The sequence below is a fragment of the Notolepis coatsorum genome (genome assembly GCF_963971535.1).
Source record: "Notolepis coatsorum genome assembly, chromosome: 15".
Classification (NCBI taxonomy): Eukaryota; Metazoa; Chordata; class Actinopteri; order Aulopiformes; family Paralepididae; genus Notolepis; species Notolepis coatsorum.
In genome coordinates, this window is record NC_140179.1 from 67,089,492 (window position 1) to 67,101,596 (window position 12,105).

A 12,105-nucleotide genomic window follows, 5' to 3' on the forward strand; every position below is an offset into this window, starting at 1 on the left:
TTCAATACGTTTTACGAGGCTGCCGTGTGAGTCAGTCTAAGCAAGCACTGGGAAATAGAGGCATTTGCGAAACAGGCTATAGAATGCTTGTTAGTTTTCAGCGTGATATGTGTTATTTAGTTAGACCTATTGGACATTTTCGTTTTTGTTTATTTATTAAGTTAACACTTTCAGCGCCACGCCTGGTTTTCCGTTTTACCGCTTGAATGCCACCATCGGCGCCAATGTTAACGTTAATATCGCCTAATCTATGTTTTAAATTATGGGTCTAATCTGCCCATCGCATTATCAAAGACTATTTTCCAGTCAGTGCTGTGAAGGCAGATTGTTTTTTTATCGCGTCGTTGCCGTTTCAGAGCAGTTAGAAAAGCCCCCGTTTTGATATAAAAAACAGCTCATTCTGGAGCATTCTATGAAAATCGTCTTTTAGTGGAATATTCCACAACGTTGATATTCGTCGGCCTTTTTATGAATCGTTTTCAAATAAACGCTAGATGATCAATATTATACGTGCACGCACGCACATTACGGCCGCGCACTGATAATCGCTCCGTTGATTTCCTCACAGACTTTTACAGTGAAACCAAAAGAAGACATTTCACAAAACAGCTTATAACTTCATCAAACTTACTCTGATTATCCTACCACTGATAACATAGAGTCCTTACCTGACATCAGATGGTATCCAACTGGTATATTCCAATTCCTGATCACCACTCGAAAAAATCGATACGTGTATGGATCCAACGCGATACAGTAGAACTCTATGATCCGCGGGCCTCTGAGGCTCCAGAATGAACTCTAGTAACCCCGGCTGGATCAGTGAACTGGAAAATGTGGAGTACCGGATTTTTTTCCCCATTCATTTTCATTGAGTCCATTCCAAAATCACTTATGTCATCTGGGAGACGACAGGGGCGCCCCTCGGCTATACTCGGGTAGGCTCGGGTGATGCAATAATTTTTCAGATCGCAAAAAAATAATAATAATAATAATTCAGAGAAATCTCGTGAGTGGCATGCAACCACCTAAAAAAAAAAACGAGAAATCTCGTGAGTGGCACTCAAAGTGTTAATATATAAACAGTGTTTCGAATATTTAAAACAAAAATAATTTTATATTTGGCTATATAATTAATGCTTCTTTAGTTTTCACTATCTGTTATTTAGGTAGACCTATTGAACATTTTCGTTTGTTTATTTATTAAGTTCATATAAAACCGTGTTTCGAATATTTAAAACAAATACAAATAAAAAAATAATTTTAAGTCTAATATATTTTTTAAAAAAATGGGGTTTTCACTCGGGCTAGGGCTTAAAATGTTATTTACAGTCAGGCTTATTTTCGGGCAGGGCCTGAAGTTCACGGGCTCGGGCTGGGCACGGGCTTCATTTCAAGGCCCTTGCAGACCACTAGTGCATATTAGGGGTGTAACAATGCATCGATCCTAAGGTGACGATTCAACTGCATCGATTTGAAAATTTAAGAATCTATTATTGTTATTAAAAAAAATATATATATTAATTTTGTTTTAACACATCCCACACCGGAAACGGCTTACGACGTGTTTCAAGTTCATGCGAATTCTGCCAATCCACGGCGTACGACGTTGTTGAGATCATATTTCATTTTTTCGCCATGTTATTCATAATTCCCTCACGGAGCCTCGTCTAATGTAGTGGGAGCATGCACAACTCTGCAACACTTCAATACTGCCGCCTGGTGGATGATCGGCGAGTTGCCAAACCGGAAATGGACGAGTCAATCTCGGTGCGTCTGGGAAATGCGTCCAGCACTCGCATATTGTTGCGGGACTGTATACACACGTCCGTGTGTAGCGATCGCTGCCATAACGCAATAATCGATACGATTTGGCAGTTTATTATGATTATACAAACCGGAAATCGATTTAGGAGATCGCCGTCAAATAAGTGGGATCTTTTTCCTCCAGTCTCATCGTCGAACGGTAAGAGGACACTGACGTCATTTTTAGCGCGTTTGTTTATTATTATCCATGCAAACTGCTCTGATCAATATATCACCCATACTACATAAAGCATTTACTGACGATCACGGAATTATAAACGACCCCCCCCCCCCCGTTCATCCGCGCATGATCAGTCATAACGTTTAGGATCATGTACAGTTGAAATTTTTTATATAGCGTGTATCGCCAACAAACGGCATTTGATCATCTATATGCGTTTATGCCTATATCTCACGTTCTAGGAATTACTGCAGAAAACAATAAAAACATATTTATATTCTAGACGGTATTTTCGTATGAATCTATGAATGAAAAAGTAAAACGTTCCTACATCCTGAACGATAGATAATCGATGTTGAATGGGACATAGTAATGTCAATTTAGCAATACAATTTAAAAAGTTATAGCCCTGCAAAGAAGGTCTTACAGTGCTGGCAGAGAGTGGTATAAGATGCTCAAATTGCGTGGCAGGGAATGTGTTAATGTATTTTAATGTCAATTTTTTTATTGACCTATAGTCCATTCATGCTGAGTGAATCAGTTCCCCCAGCCACATTTGTGTATATTTGTTTTGGGGGGGAATTAACTGATCAAAAATGTATCGAATAGCATCGAATCGTGGTCAAATGAAGATATTTCATGATGCATTGAATCGTTGCCTGAAGAATCGTAATCGAATCGAATCGTTGTGAGGTTGCATCGCTACACCCCTAGTGCATTATGTGTGTTGCGTTGGTTTGGGACCTACTTGGACAGGAACTGCACGGAGATCCAGACGCCGGCGTACATAAGGGCTTTGACCAGCCAGGAATCGATGTCCAGGTCGGCGATGAAGCCCACCAGCCAGATGACCAGGAAGGGGGTCCCCAGCATCACCTTCTGCCTGAACTCCTGCACGGGGAGAGAGGAGGGAGAGAAGAGGGAGAGAGGAGGGAGAGAAGAGGGAGAGAAGAGGGAGAGAGGAGGGAGAGAGAAGAGGGAGAGAGGAGGGAGAGAAGAGGGAGAGAGGAGGGAGAGAAGAGGGATAGTGGAGGGATAGTGGAGGGAGAGAGGAGGGAGAGTGGAGGGAGAGTGGAGGGAGAGAGGAGGGAGAGAGGAGGGAGAGAAGAGGGAGAGAGGAGGGAGAGAGGAGGGAGAGAGGAGGGAGAGAAGAGGGAGAGAGGAGGGAGAGAAGAGGGAGAGAGGAGGGAGAGAAGAGGGAGAGGAGGGAGAGAAGAGGGAGAGAGGAGGGAGAGAAGAGGGCGGACGCATTGGACCGAGGAGAGGTGGAGGAGGGATGGTCAGGACAGGTGGTTAAAACGGAAAGGAGAGATTGAGGAAACGGCTCGAGGATATATATATATATTTTTTTAGGTAAAAGACAAACCTTTAACTGGAAAGGGGGGAAAAGGGGAGGGAAGTGCACAAAAATGATATCAATCAATCTTTATTTTCCTACATTAACCCTTTCACTGCCACACGACAGCCGGTTAAGCCCTTTACTATCACACAACCGACGGCGATGCTCCATCATTAGCATCATTAGCTCCACGGATGCGGAGCTAATGATGGAGCATCACAGTCGGTTGTGTGATAGTAAAGGGTTAACCGGCTGTCGTGTGGCAGTGAAAGGGTTAACCTTCTGTTGTGTGGCAGTGAAAGGGTTCAAATGCAATGCAATGCGCAAACCTATCTGAATCCACGTCCATGAATAAAGTTTTACTTGCCAAAAGAAAGAAAGATTAAAGAAAGAAAGGATTCCTGCAGGGTTCAACAAGTAAAATGTTTGGACTTTTTAAGACCAATTTGAATAGACAAAAAAGTATGACGGAAAATTACTATTAAGCAATTCCATGCGAACTGATACGGCTATTACCGTACAGCTTAATTTTGCAGCCTGGACATTTCCCCTAATGTCACAACATAGGCGTAACCTCTTAATCAAATACATTTTGAATCAAAATCTAATTCAAGACCTTTTAAAGCCTAATATTCTTATTATATTTAAGACTTTTTAAGACCCTGTGGGAACCCTGGAAAGAAAGTAAGAAAGAAGGACAAAACATTATTTGAAGAAAGTGAGTTCAGGGAAATATCTTTATTCATGGACAGCGATTACTCCTGCAGTCAGTCGCCAGCATGTTTGAGGAATGGCAGAGCTGTGCACAGGACAGAGCCTAGACCTAGTCTACAGACCAACACCTCAGTCTACGTTAGCTTGTGCTCAGAACTACAAGGAGCTCCTTCCATCATCTACGCACGGAGCGTTGCGTCGTCTATCTGTGCACAGGAAGCAGACTCTCTAATTGAAAGCTAGTCAGACTACATTCTATATGTACCTTGATCAACTAAACACGTCCAGCAGAGGAGTCGAAACACAAACAAGATAACAAGTGTTAAAAACAAACAAATGGAAACAGTCATATTATAATATCACGATATTGTGATTTATTAACTTTTCTCAACTACAATGTATGTCCCCAACGAAAAACTTTAACATCGGCAATAGAAATATATATACATCATCCGTTTTTATCTAATAAGATAATGTTTTCATTCTGTTCACCCCATTCGAATAATTTTTATTCTAGTAAAATGTGATTGTCAAGCAAAAGTTTGTATGAATTATTATATATTTTTTCCGATACTTGGCATCACTGTATCGATATAATATCAGCAGCACGCAAAATATCACAATACACTGCTGTCCCACCCCCATAAAGTAGAACGGCTCCCGTGCTCCCGATTCCACAATATACACACAGGCTATTTGACATTGCCGTGAAATACAACGTTTCCATGTTTGAAAGCAAGCCCCATAGCCTCCTGTCAGGCTCTCTCCGATTAGGTCCTTGACACAAACAGCTGGCTCTGGACGCGAGGTAATCACTACCTCGGACACGCAACCGCTGGCAGTCAAGGAGGGCCAGGGGGGGGGAATGGGGGGAGTGTCAGACCCGGACGTGTCAACGAGAAAGCTGCAATTAAGTCTCGAGGGGCTGCCCTTAGCACGTCTCAATGTCAGCGCCGAGAGAGGGTGGCAGAAGGTGCGCGTCGTAGACACAGAAAAAATAAAAACAATCTCGCCACCTTGGCTCCGTTTGTGCATGTGAGGGGGCATACTCACTGGCAGGGCGACATGTCGGACGTGTGAGCCTTACTAACCATATGTTTTAAAGTCAGGACGCCGGTTTTATTTAGTTTGTGACAGAAGTGGTTTATGGGATACTGCTTGATGAAGGGCTTTTGAGAGTGCAAGCTAATCTGCTAGGGATGCCCCGGTCACGTTTTTTGCCACCGATACCGATCACTGATCGTCTATGAGCCATATCGGCCTAGCATGATAGCTAATTAGCCAATGTTCAGCTGCAAAAACTAATAATGTCAATTATGTTATAAGACATTGATATCAGGAGCTATCTGTAGCTACTGCTAGCCGGCCAGATGATGTTAGACAATGCATCATGTATTAAAATAAAGTGAACTATTTAGCTCACTAACGTGAGCTACCTAGCTAACGGAGGTTTCATGCTGGTGCATCCCTATCATTCTTAAACTGAAATGCGCATTTGTTGATATCAGGAGCTATCAGTAGCTAGCCAGTTAGACAACGCCTCATCATGTATTAAACTAAAGTGAATAGTTGACTGTGTAGTTTTGTTTAAACAGTAACGCTGGCTCGGTAGCTAGCGTTAGCTCAGGAGCGATAGCTAGTTAGCCAACGCTAGCCAGCGCTTGCGAAACCGAATGCCAAACTGTCACGTTGATAGCAGGAGCCATCAGTAGCTAGATAACATTGATTAGACAACGCCTCATGTATTAAACAAAAGTGAATAGATGACTGGGCCATTTTGTTTAATGCTTCAGTTATGTTGAAAGAGGAGCTCTGCGGTGCTCATGCACTCGACTCTTGTCGAAGGGTTTGTTTGTTGACATGAGATGGGTCTGGGAGGGGGAGAAGGAGGAGGAGGGGGGGCAAGACGTGCAGCAGCAGAGTGTGGCTGTGAGCGAGTGAGAACTCTGCAGAGAATTGGATCATGTTTTCCGTGTCATCGATCGGTTTGCACGATCGGCAAAATTAAAGCATTATCGGAATTCACCGATCTCATATTTATACTGAATATCGGCCAATACCGATCGCTGGCCGATCGATCGGGGCATCCCTAGAATTGACCACTGTGTGTCTTGTGTGTGTGTGTGTGTGCTTGAGTGAGTGAGTGAGTTAAGGCTGTCCCCAAAGCCTGTTTTTAGGATTCGAACTTTGTCAGGGTTTTTCGAACGGACGTTCGAACCTTCGTTTTTAATTCATTATAAATATCATCAAACTAAATCCTCAATTTGAATAAAGTGATTAATCTGATTAAATTAGTTTTTATTTTTTATTTTATTAGATCAACTTTCTTTAACAGTTTGAATGCCACTCACGGCTTTTCTCGGGTTTACCCCCGACCGTTGAATGCCACGTCACGAGAATACTCTGGGTTTTTATTTTTTTATTAGCGTTCTGAAATCATATTGCATCAAGCGAGCCTACCGTTGGAGATCCAGGCACCGCCGGCGCTCAGATGTGAAAAAAGCGCCCCCTATCGTCTCCCAGATGGTAAATCACCCTTTTGGATTGGACTCAATGAAAGTGAATGGGAGAAAGGATTTCTGACTCCACATTTTACTTCTCACTGATGTAACCGGGGTCTACCAGAGTTCATTCTGGAGCCTTGGTGCCGCGGCGAATATGTGTTTTACTGTATACATGATGGATCAATCAAATGAGCGATTTTTTCGAATGGCGATCGGAAATTGGAATAAACCATTTGGATACCATCTGACCTCAGTGAATCTATGTTATCAGTCTTAGGATAATCAGACTCGTTATCACGGATATATAAGCGTTTCCCATATATGTGATATGGCTGTTTTGACTGTAAAAGCCATCAGGAAATAAGAGCAGCGATTATCAGCGCGCGGCACGAGCGTGCGTGCGCACACATATACTATCGATCATCTAGCGTTTATTTGAAAACGATTCATAAATAGGCCGACAAATGACAACGTTCTGGAATATTCCAGTAAAAGACGATTATCATAGAATGGGTTGTTTTTTCCGCGAAAACTAGTGATTTTCAAAATGCTATCAAACGGAAATGAAGCGATAAAAAAACAATCTGCCTTGACAATGTTGACTGGAAAATGAGTCTTTGATAAGCGACGGGCAGATTAGACACATAGCCATAATTTAAAACATAGATTAGGCGATATTAAGTTAACATTGGAGTGGATGGTGGCATTCAAGGGGGTAAAAAGGAAAACATGGCTGGCAATCAAAGTGTTAATGAATATAACTCATCAGTTTTAATACTATAATATTAGTGTAGCCTAATCTTTATCTGCAACTGTGAAGAAAACCCCCATTGGTTTAAACAGAAAATAGACACATAAAATATATATATATAAAAAATGTATTAAAAATAAAAAATTCAAATGTTGATTTAGAATTCGAATGCCAACGTAACGAACGAAGGTCCGAACGTTCGAGCTCAGCCCTATGTGTCTTGTGTGTGTGTGTGTGTGAGAGTGTCCCCCTACCTTGTCTATCTTGAGTCTCTTCAGGTAGGACGGGCTGTCGTAGCCCTTAGCCTGCCGCGCCTCCTGTAAGTGGTTGATCATCCAGACGTTCTTCCTCTGCTTGGCCAGGTCTAGCGGCGTCTCACCCTACACAAGCCACAAATCACATTCAAATCGCATCATTACCTCCTCCTCGCAATGGGCGGAGTACTCCTTTAGGGTGGCCACCATGCGTCCTCACCTAAGAGCTCGACAAATTACCCAACTCAAAAACCTCCAATACCCTGTCCAGACCCAAGCCTGCAGGGTAGGGGCGGGCGATGTGCCACAAACATCATATCACTACATTTGTCTTAGCTTTGATGGTACAACGGTGAATTACATGAATTACAATGTGAATTTTTCTTAAAATACATGGAGCTATTTCATTCAAAATGGTCTATACTGCCGCAAGGAAAAGAATGAGACATAGAAATGTACAGTATGAATATATTTGTTATGATATATACAAGATATATACAAATATATATATATAAGCCATGATAAATGGTGTGTATATATATATATATATTAGTGTCACAGACGGCGGTGTAGTAAAAATCCATACCTTTGCATGGATCCATTTATTTTATTATTATTTCTTTTAAATAAAATAAAAATGTTGATCCACTTTTTCTCCTCCCTTTTCTATTTTTCTCCCATCCCAATTTAGCTGTGCCAATTCTCCCCTCCCCTGTCTTGAACGTTGCTCGCATGTGCCCCCCACCGGCTGGTCGTAGGGAGGATAGAAGCCCATCGCGTGTCCCCTCCGATACATGTGGAGGCAGCGCGGACTCTCATTGGCGAGGTGTAACGTGTGGGAGGCTCACACTGCCCCCGCCATTTTCCTGTCTCTGCTGTGCAGGCGTCCCCCAACCGACCTGTAGGAGTCGCTGTTCACAACGTCCAGATTACCACCCATCGACTTCCACCCTCTAACTCTGCCAATAGACCCGTCGCTAAACCACGCCCCAAAATAGAATTTGTCCAATCATATCACAGCAAAATCCTCGCTGCACAAACCTCGGTCAACTAGGTTTGTAGGCTGTATCAAACCAGACGGCTTTGATCGAAACCACTGTCAAGAGTTCAGTTTTATGTTATTATCTACATAATATCCGATGGTGAAACGCTGTGCGTGGGGTACCTGTAATTCGGACACCAGGTACCCTGAAAGACTGGATGGAGGAGTATATTTCATACCTTTTCCGAAGCCCAAACGAAAACTAGAGAAGTGCAAGCGGTGGATTCTACTGTGTCGTCGACCACATACACAACTGAATGTGAAGACCATTACCAAGGACACTTATGTTTTCTCAAAGGTAAGGTCAATTCATAAAGACATAATATTTGACGGCATGTATTAGAAGCGTAGACCAAACTATTAGTTTGCTAACGTTTGACTTTGACTGCGAACTAGCTATCGTATATCCAGCCCAGTTAGCTAACGTTAGCAGCTAGCTAACGTTAGCTGCCAACATGTAACGATACCGCAGATATTTCTGCATCATAAGGTTAGCTTTCTGCATCATAACGTTAGCTTATACTCTGGACTGGATTGATAGCAGGGCTAGTACTAGTAGAGCCAGCTAGTGGTAAATAGAGGTTATAAACAGAACCTACCCTGGTAAATAAAGGTTATACACAGAAGAACCTACCCTGGTAAATAAAGGTAAATGTGTATCTCATGAACGTACTTTTCCACTGCATATTGTAACCCTCTCGGTCTGCTTCTAGATGAAATATTTGTGTTATCTTTAAAAAACAGGTCTATTACCTGCTGTGGTAAATCTCCCGCGGCATAGCCCCTTTCGTGACTGTGAAGCAAGGCTTGCATCACAGTCAGGAAAGGGGCTACCTACGGCCATCGTCAACGAGTCATCCACGGTCGGCTTAGCTTGACCGAGTTTTCAAAGGGGGCGTGGTTTAGCGACAGGTCTATTGAGTTAGTATGACGGCCGGCCCAAGCCGGAGGCAACGCCGACAGCCGGATTCGATACCTTGGTGACGAGCGCAATGTCCGCTGCGTCACCCAGCCACCTTTCTTTTAAATTGATTTATAAATGTTTCTAACCCAAGCCCAACCTAAGCCCAAGCAAGGAAGTGGGATGAAATGCAGCCGGACTCAACCCAAAGCCCCCCTGGTGGTGTCAGGTGTCCCGGTGTTTCGGGGCCCGGGCATGAAGCTCCACCTCCTCACCTTGAAGCCCCGCCTCCCTCACCTTGAAGCCCCACCCCCTCACCTTGATGTTCTGTGCGTCCACGTTGGCGTTGGCATCCAGCAGCAGGCTGATGACCGTGGTGTTGCCGGCGAGGACGGCCCAGTGCAGCGCCGTGTTCTTGTGGTACTTGTCCCCCAGGTTCACAGACACGTTGAAGGTCAGCAGCAGCCGGGTGGGGTCCACGCTGAACAGGACGACGAGACGGCGGTTAATCAATCAATCAATCAATGAGATGTATTTATATAGCACATGTAATTAACCCTTTCACTGCCACACTACCGTCGGTAGTGTGATAGTAAAGGGTTAACCATCTGTAGTGTGGCAGTGATATGATATGAATGATAAGCATTTATAATGCGCCCCCCCAGCCAATTTTTACATCGGTCTGGGGTGCAGCCCAAAAAAAAATATATATATATATATATACGAATAAATGGACAGGACAAAGAAACAGGGAACCAGGCAGACGGACAGACAGAGAACATAAGAACACCTCAGACACACAACACAACAGCAAAGTAACTCAGTGATCATCCAGAGCGAAAAGGTGGGTTTTAAGCAGTGAAAGGGTTAACCTTCTGTGTATTGTCGCAGTGAAAAGGGTTAACCGTTTGGTAGTGCGGCAGTGAAAGGGTTAACATGACACAGACATAACACAACATGTCAACCAAAGTGCTGTACAGAGGGTAGATGCATCTAGACAACATATACATATAGACAACAATCACACGCGGGCAAACGCACAGGAAAACAGGGGATGAGTCAGTGAACATCGGGAAAGGCTAGTAGGTAGAAGTGGGTTTTGAGTCTAGGGGCAAGCCTAATGGAGGTGGGGACTGGGGATGCTGTTCCACAGTTCAGGGGCTGCGAACCCTAACCCCCCCCCCCCCCCCGCCCCCGAGTTTAAGGTTAGACCTCCGGACTGCCTCTGATCGGTTAAAATGAGTCACAACAAGCGCTCTGTGGTCGAATGGACCAACCAACCTTGGTCCGGAGAACACAAAAAACCCAAACACGGTGTTCTAGTGCTACTACCGTCTGCCTCTGATAATAGAGTGTGGACAGTGCCTACATTCCATTTAGCATTTGAAAATACAAGAGATGTGGGGGAGCACCAATCCATCAGATTTAGGATGATATAATCCGATTCCAGAGTGTATTTGTATCATCAGATTCAGGGTGATATAATCCAGAGTGTATTTGCATCATCAACTGTAAAGTGATATAATCCAGAGTGTATTTGCATCATCAACTGTAAAGTGATATAATCCAGAGTGTATTTGCATCATCAACTGTAAAGTGATATAATCCAGAGTGTATTTGCATCATCAGTTTCAGGGTGATATAATCCAGAGTGTATTTGCATCATCAGTTTCAGGGTGATATAATCCAGAGTGTATGTTTGACTTTACCCTAAAGTTTCAGCTCTAATGGTTCTTAAACCACCTCTGTTACATCTCTAGTTCTCTACTAATGAATAAAATGATCTGTGGCTCTGAGAGAATGAAAGGAACACTGCCAATGTTAGGGTTTGAGAGTTACTGGGGCGGCTCATTGCTGCATTTTGAGCCGGTTTGGACAAAGGTGTCCACCAAATGTCCACCATGTTACGTTATCTAGATAAATCTGGTTAAAATATGGCGGCAACACCAGAAACACAACAACAGACTGAAAAAGACACACATTTCAGAACCACAGAGCAGGTTGAGAAAACACAGCTGTCTCCCAGGTGTTTGTTAGTTTCTAATTACGGACTGCAGACCAAAACCCAACGGTGCCGCTGCCCTCTGAAGCTCACAGCTGTGCACCCGCAACCAATAGGAAGCCTGTTAGCTGTGCATCCCCAACCAATAGGAAGCCTGTTAGCTGTGCATCCCCAACCAATAGGAAGCCTGTTAGCTGTGCATCCCCAACCAATAGGAAGCCTGTTAGCTGTGCATCCCCAACCAATAGGAAGCCTGTTAGCTGTGCATCCCCAACCAATAGGAAGCCGGGTTAGCTGTGCATCCCCAACCAATAGGAAGCCTGTTAGCTGTGCATCCCCAACCAATAGGAAGCCTGTTAGCTGTGCATCCCCAACCAATAGGAAGCCCGTTAGCAGTGCATCCCCAACCAATAGGAAGCCTGTTAGCTGTGCATCCCCAACCAATAGGAAGCCTGTTAGCTGTGCATCCCCAACCAATAGGAAGCCTGTTAGCTGTGCATCCCCAACCAATAGGAAGCCTGTTAGCTGTGCATCCCCAACCAATAGGAAGCCCGTTAGCGGTGCATCCCCAACCAATAGGAAGCCTGTTAGCGGTGCATCCCCAACCAATA

At 43.8% G+C, this 12,105-nt stretch overlaps 1 protein-coding gene across 1 annotated transcript in view; it reads right to left on the reverse strand.

The window, feature by feature from the left end:
• Positions 1-12,105, reverse strand: part of zdhhc17 (zDHHC palmitoyltransferase 17) — a gene marked incomplete at its 5' end in the record, with an annotated part of 93,526 nt that overhangs the window by 20,222 nt on the left and 61,199 nt on the right. The window contains 3 exons of the mRNA XM_084330198.1: positions 2,736-2,878; positions 7,550-7,675; positions 9,811-9,973. Of these exons, the coding sequence (XP_084186324.1) occupies positions 2,736-2,878; positions 7,550-7,675; positions 9,811-9,973 (432 nt within the window). The remainder of the gene's footprint in view (positions 1-2,735; positions 2,879-7,549; positions 7,676-9,810; positions 9,974-12,105) is intronic.